At 39.7% G+C, this 7178-nt stretch overlaps 2 protein-coding genes across 3 annotated transcripts in view; one reads left to right on the top strand and one right to left on the bottom strand.

Moving 5' to 3' along the window:
• cln6a (CLN6 transmembrane ER protein a) overlaps positions 1–1246 on the bottom strand; it is a 10287-nt gene extending 9041 nt beyond the window's left edge. For both annotated transcript variants that reach the window (XM_034881424.1, XM_034881414.1), the window contains exon 1: positions 1051–1246. In XM_034881424.1, coding sequence (XP_034737315.1) covers positions 1051–1103 — 53 coding nt within the window. In that variant the 5' untranslated portion in view covers positions 1104–1246. The remainder of the gene's footprint in view (positions 1–1050) is intronic.
• A 4199-nt stretch (positions 1247–5445) lies between these two features.
• chrna7a (cholinergic receptor, nicotinic, alpha 7a (neuronal)) overlaps positions 5446–7178 on the top strand; it is a 28141-nt gene continuing 26408 nt past the window's right edge. The window contains exon 1 of the mRNA XM_034881123.1: positions 5446–5529. Within this exon, the coding sequence (XP_034737014.1) occupies positions 5475–5529 (55 nt within the window). The 5' untranslated portion in view covers positions 5446–5474. The remainder of the gene's footprint in view (positions 5530–7178) is intronic.

The raw sequence follows: 7178 nt of genomic DNA, 5'->3' as shown, positions 1-7178 counted from the left end.
TGAAGGCAAAAGGGGGTCCAACCCGTTACTAGCATGGGGTACCTAATAAAGTGGCCGGTGAGTGTATATATACACACATACATATAATTTATGATGCCAAATCATAAGATTAGTTATCTCAACCAGAATATTGAGTGCAAACCCAGTCTAAAGGTCAACTGGCAGCACTAGTGTCAGTGTTCCATTTTAATGCAGTGAAAAGTACAGTATACTGTATAAGTTACTTTATTCAGATTCCAATAATTCTATTCAAGATGAGGCCTTCCACAAGTCTCCAGACCAGAGAGGGAGGGAGAGCATGCAGAGCATCACAGATCAAGATGCCCATAATGAGGGTGGTGAGTGTTACTGGGCCATGTCAGTACAAGCATGCTATGGAAAAACATAGATGCTGTAGCCAATAGTATTTTTATTTTAAAGGTACATTATAGAATTTATTCAATCTGCCTTTTTCCAGATTAGAGCCCCTCCAAATGTCTGTGCACACCCCTGCCTTTGGGCCGAATAACTATTGTAATTGTGTTTTGCTTACTCAAAAGACCATTCATTTCTAACCGAGGAAGAGATTGCAGCTACTTAAAAGCTTTCACTGACCCACAACTCATCCCCATCAGGCACCAACACAACTTTTCCACTTAGTTGTCAAAACCTTAAAAATTCAGTGGGGTGCTTTTCAACATCAGCTGCAAAAACGCTTAGCCCCCAGTTACCCAGCTCATGGTTTGCTGGTACAGCGTTGTGATAGTAGGACTAAAAACAAGGAGCAGCAGCGAAAAAAGGCAAAAGGGCTGACAGCAGACGAGGGGGAGGTAACCATAACCTCCAGCAACATCCCATTTATTGATATCTATCACATGCAACCGAGTGAAGTCAGTCCCTGTTTACGAACCACAAACATCTAAAAGACTTGACAAGAACTAACGTCATACCTGGAACATTAGCCTAGAAGTTAAGACAAGTTTCTGTAGTTTCTAAACCATCTGCTTTCACTGACAACAAACGGCTAAAACTAAGGATAGCGTTATTGTTTGTAATGTCAAGTGTACTAACCTTGTTAGTTGCTTGTGTATATCGTTGCCTCGACGTTTTCGTACAGACTGCATGTAAGCTTCCGTTTTAGCTATCGTGTGTCAAACTGACAGGGGTGCAAACGATGGAAAGTTAACGGTATAAAACTACAGTAAACATCTTTCTGTTTCAACTTTTCGTTCACTGTCTATGGTTTCAACTCAGCTGCTTACTTCTTCTTCTTCTTCTTCTTCTTGTTCTTCTTCTTCTTCTTCTTCTTCTACTTCGGCGGACTAGAAGCCCTGCGGAAAATTGCTGCCTCTTACAGGACAGTTTCAGTAACATTCTAACAGCTTTATTTGCCAGGTATGAGGACACATGCAAGAAATCTTGCTTTGGATCATCATTGCCAGAGATGGGAAGTAACAAAGTACAAATACTTCGTTGCTGTACTCAAGTAGATTTTTCAGATATTTTTACTTTACTTTACTATTTATTTTTGTGGCGACTTTTTACTTCTACTCCTTATATTTTTAACACAAATATCGGTACTTTCTACTACTTACATTTGACAAAATTAGCTCGTTACTTTAGTTTTGTACAAGCGGTTGTCATGTCGGAGAATAGCGCGGACACGTGAGGCCATTAAAATACGTAGGCTACATTTTCACCAGACCTGATGCGACCGCCAAATTTGGTGAGTTTTTGAATATGATAAGTCCTCCAAAAAGGCAATTTTTTTCTCTCACAAAAGTGAGAAAAAAAAGAGAGACTAGCTGTCTGGAGGATAATCAGCTGAGATTGTGCGTGTGCTTCTTTGAGAATTGTAAATCGTATAAATCACGTTGTCAATTCATTAAGCCTGTTATTGGTCTATTGATGACGTAAACAATAATAACGGTAACTCGAGTGAAATGATGTCAAAGTTGAGGACTAGATTAGGACTGTATTAAAGCTGATTCTGGTTTCCAACTTCGCCCCAGGTGTGTCTGTTAAAACACGGACGGAGACAACTTCTCTAAGTTTCCATCCACTTGTCAATTGAATTACAGTATCTGAAGTTCGGTAAATAAATAAATAAATAGAAAACTCATGCCAATAAAGCTGGTGAAAGTGTGGATGCTTCATTAAGATCAACGTGCAACATAGCTAACAGGTGAAGAACACACCAAAATCACTATAGCTAACTTTAAATGTGCAAGAACTATAGACCAATCACAGGCTTAATGAATTGACAACATTATATATAGCCTACGATTTACAATTCTCAAAGAAGCACACGCACAATCTCAGCTGATTATCCTCCAGACAGCTAAGCTAGTCTCTCTTTTTTTCTCTCACTTTTTTCTCCTTGTGGCGCGCGTACCCGCTCGCGGGGTGAGGCACGTGTCCGCGCTATTCTCCGACATGACAACCTCTTGTACAAAACTAGAGTAACGAGACAATTTTGTCAAATGTAAGTAGTAGAAAGTACCGATATTTGTGTTAAAAATGTAAGGAGTAGAAGTCGGTCCCTCAACGTTGCAACCTTTAGACAACGTTAAGGGGACATTACCTTAGCGTTGCAACCTTTAGAGAACGTTAGGGGGACGTTCTCAGTAACCATAAACAAACGTTCCCAGAACGTTAACAAAAGATTAGATTCCCCTAACCTTTAAAAAAAACTAACACCCATACCATTTGTGTGTATGTATGTACTGTGTACACACACGTGCATACATACATACAAAAGTTATCAGTAGGAATGAATGAACAGGCAAACATGATGGCATTTCAAAACTTTAATATTCCAACAACCAAAAAAATAAGGATGTAGTGCAAATGTAAAGCAAGATGCATAAAGAGGTATATAAAGAGGTAGAATATGGTGTACCATATTAAATCTAAATGGATTGGAATATATCTACTGTACGTTTAATTTGACCCACGACTGAGACAAGTGAACAGATTCGTCATTCTGCATTAATTCACAGCAAATCATTGCGACTTGATGGCGCTAACGTTAGCACATAGTATGGAGGGCGACGTGATTGACTCTGAAGAAAAAAGAGATCCGGCAGACAATCAGCAAGACATTCCCATCATCCTCGGCCTTATCTGAAAGATGTTTGAGAGTAGGTATCAAGAATGACTCCTGGTGAATGTGCTGGGGAACTTCTTCATTAATGTCTGTTAATTCATGTTTTAATCCTTTATTTTCTTTCCAGAAGCCATATTTGAACACACACACATCCATGTAGATTCATTTAAATGTTAAGGGGAAGATTAAAGATAGAAACTGGATCTGTGAATTCTCACTGAATCACAACTGAATTCATTTCATGCTGCCGAGTCTGAATCTTATTAACCTGGAGTTCCAATAATCATATATTTGATGTTTAAGGCCTATTGGCAGACATCCATTTAACATGTAGCCATTGCCATATAAAGACTGTGTTCTCCATGTCTACTGAAGTTCTTCAGCGTGCTCTCTAGTAACATTTGTCTGGTCCAAGTAGCTGGACTGGTTGTCATTCACAAGGCTACTTTTACTTTTAAACTTTAAGTACATTTCCAAGGCTGTACTTTGTTACTTTTAATTGAGTAAAGAAGATTAATCAGTTCCTCCACTTTTACCAGAGTATTTTTTAACACAAGTATCTGTACTTCTACTTAAGTACGGAAAGTGAGTACTTTTGCCATCTCTGATCATTGCTCACAATACGCTTACACATACAAAACAAACAACAAAACAAACAATATATACACACTGTAAACAGAAACAATATAGACAGGTTGAGGCAATAATGCAATGAAGTATGCAGTATGCTGAAAGTAAGCAGGAGTAAATATAAATATGATAGATATTAATTTCAGTATGAAGCATAGTGCAAAGGGTGCTGGAACAAATAGTATTATGTTATATAAGTATTATATGAACAGTATGAGAAGCTCTGAAATAGAGAATGAGAATGATGAATTAATAATAAGTGGAACCAGTGAACAGACTAATTAGAGACAGAGTTGCTGGGTTATTGCACAGGAATTGAACCTGGAACTCTGAGTAAGAAATTAGCTGTTCACCAGAGTGATGGCGTGTAGAAAGACACAGTTTCTGAGTGTGTTGGTTTTGGCGTACAGTTCTCTATAGCACCTACCAGAAGGGAGAAGCTGGAACAGGTTGTGTTTGGGGTGAGATGGGTCTGCAGTGATGTTCCCTGACGTTCCCTGACTCTAGAAGTGGATGTGTCATTTGTGTGTGACTTTTCTGCAGTCCTAATTGTCTGTTGTAGTCGGCTCCTGTCCTTTTTGGTGGCAAATCCGAACCTGATGGACGTGCAGAGGACAGACTGGACATCTCCACAATTTTAAGCGTGTTAAGATGAAGGTTGTTCTGACCGCACCAGAGAGCCAGCTGATCAACCCCCCGTCTGTAGGTCGACTCATCACCGTCCCGGATGAGGCCGATGACCGTTGTCTCATCAGCAAACTTCAGGAGATTAACAGATAGGTCTCCTGAGCTGCAGTCATTGGTGTAGAAGGAGAAGATCAGTGGGGAGAGCACACACCCCTGGGGGGCGGCAGTGCTTATGGTCCGTGTGCTGGATGTGATGTTCCTTAAATATGGTGACGGTGTCTGCTTCCCGGACCCAGACCGGAAGGCTCTGGCTCCCATTCTACTTTTAGAGACTCTAGGAACCAACCAGTTACTCTGAATTCTGGGAGCGTAGTGCTCTAGTGGGACAATAAGGCACTAAAAGCTCTTCAAGAATAGATGGCGATACCGTATCCCAATTTCTTTTTGGACATCACTTTTTAAATCTAACAGAAAAATAGAGACCTGTTTTTGACATTTTCATTTTTATTTATTTTTATTTTTATGCTCTTTTATATTGTGCCAAACACATTTCTCTGTATCCTCAACATCCACAAATATGTGTGCTTCTTGCAAAATCAGAAGACGTCATGTTAACTACGGTTCAAAATACAGTTGTAATTCTGTTCAGCGACCAGCAGATGTTACCTTGTTTTCCCAGAAACTATTGTAGCACAGTCTCACACTGTACAACCTTTTTTAGCACCATCCCTGTGTATCACATTTCAGAAAACTCATTAAAACCATTTTGAAAATAAAGGATAAGGGTGCAGTGGAAAAGCAAATGTTGGGGCTAGTATGTAAAAAAAAAAAAGCACTTTAGCCTATGTAGCAAGTTAGCCTACATCGTGATGGAATTGACATTGCATGCTTTAAAAAGAATATGCTACTCTGTAAGAGTGTTATCCTCTGTCAGTAGGTTGTCAATCAGAGAGACAAACTACTGGGGGCAGAGCTTTAATGCTACAACAAATCTCACTGCTGTCACACACACACACACACACACACACACACACACACACACACACAGAAGCATCATCATCAGCACTCCCCAGCAGCTTCAGATCAACAGAGGAATCTCTCTCTGCTCTCACTCCTCGCTCAGTTCAACATGGACTCACTGAATGTTCTGGTCTTTCTTGCGGTCACCTTCTTCACAGTGAAAGGTAGGCTGTCAACCCTAACTACTAACTCTCAAAACCTGTATAAATGTTATAACGATGTTGGGGTCACCTTTTTGTTGCGGTTGTACAATGTCTGTAATTGGCCTGTTCCGCTCTGGATTGATCTGCAAGCCTCCTAAAGTGGAATTACATAGCCTAGCCGACCTTACTGTTATTAACTGCAAAGCTGTTTTTAATCACTATTAGGCAATAAAAACCTCACTAGTGTGCTATATCCTCACCATATGCAAACATTAACTATGATATAAATTAAAGCCTAATAATAGGGGCAGTTAGGCTATATATTTTTTCTTCTTTTTAACCTTTTCAGCACTGCCCTGCTGGACTTGGGTTTATCTTTATTAACACAAATTATGAGTTAATTGACAGGTGTTTATATCAGTATGCACAGAATAGCCTACTATAACTACCTAATGTGTAGATATGTGTAATATAGAAGGCTGCATGTGGGCAAACTGTAGACTGTAAAAGTATGACAAGACTTGCATTTTCATTTGATGTAATGATGCAGCCATTAGTTTGTGCGTGTGTGTATGTGTGTTAGTGTTGTACTACTGGTTGTCACAAAACTATTCTGTTAGTAAAAAACTATTAGTCAATATATTTGCCCCGACAAAACATTTGTGTCAATTGTGTGCTCGTCCTTCCTGTCCACACCCTGTTATTTGACTGTGCTGTTATGAATATCCCGCTGTGTTGTTTGACTGTGTTGTTGTGCTTTTCTTGCTGATGTTTTTTTTTTAAACCCAGTTTAGATGAAACAATGGCCATTACCGTATGACAAAAGCCTAGAACCAGTGCCATTATAAATAGCCTACCACTTGGTTTCTTGGCAAGATCCACCCTGCGTAAATTTGTTGAAGTTATGCATTGACCTTATGTAGTTTCAGGGAATAGGACCTGAACAAATCAGGTTTTGGTACTTTGCACAAGCTTGTACGCCTGACCAATCACAGCACTTGGAGACTATGTAGGGAGGGTCTTGACAAGAAAGCATGTGGGAGTCATAAGAACGCTGCATTGAGCCTTTTGTTTGTAACTGGGTTGGAGAAACAATAAATGGCAGTCAAATGACACATAAGGACACTATTCATAACAGTTATATGATAGGGAGTGCAACAAAATGGCAGAAGTACACTTTAAAGTTGAATTGATACTAGTCTAGATCGACAACGTTTCATTTATGGGATTGTTCCCGTGCTGCTAAAGGTATTGCCAGATGTCCCTCACACACACTTCAGCATGCAGACAAGCGGAGCTGGGGATGCAACTGATTATTAAAGGGCAACCTGCTCTACCTCCTGAGCCACAGCCTTAGCATTAGTCTCCCAATGTATATTTGAAAAACTGATAACAGTAAAAATCTAAGAACCGCTGTTCTTTTAATGGTAACTACTTAATGAACCCTTCAAGACATGCTGTTTCTCAGCAGTTTTGCTCAGGTCTGCTCTGAATTTTGAACATTTTGATTGAGGCAGTTAATTTCAAAGTAATCACTCAGACTCTTTAGTCTACACTTTAAAGGGACTAGTTCACTGAGGCTTCCGGAAGAGTGAATTACAGTGGGTACGGAAAGTATTCAGACCCCTTTAAATTTTTCACTCTTTGTTTCATTGCAGCCATTTTCCAAA

Source organism: Etheostoma cragini, chromosome 1 (assembly GCF_013103735.1).
Source record: "Etheostoma cragini isolate CJK2018 chromosome 1, CSU_Ecrag_1.0, whole genome shotgun sequence".
Classification (NCBI taxonomy): Eukaryota; Metazoa; Chordata; class Actinopteri; order Perciformes; family Percidae; genus Etheostoma; species Etheostoma cragini.
This window is presented reverse-complemented; position numbering and strand designations above follow the sequence as displayed.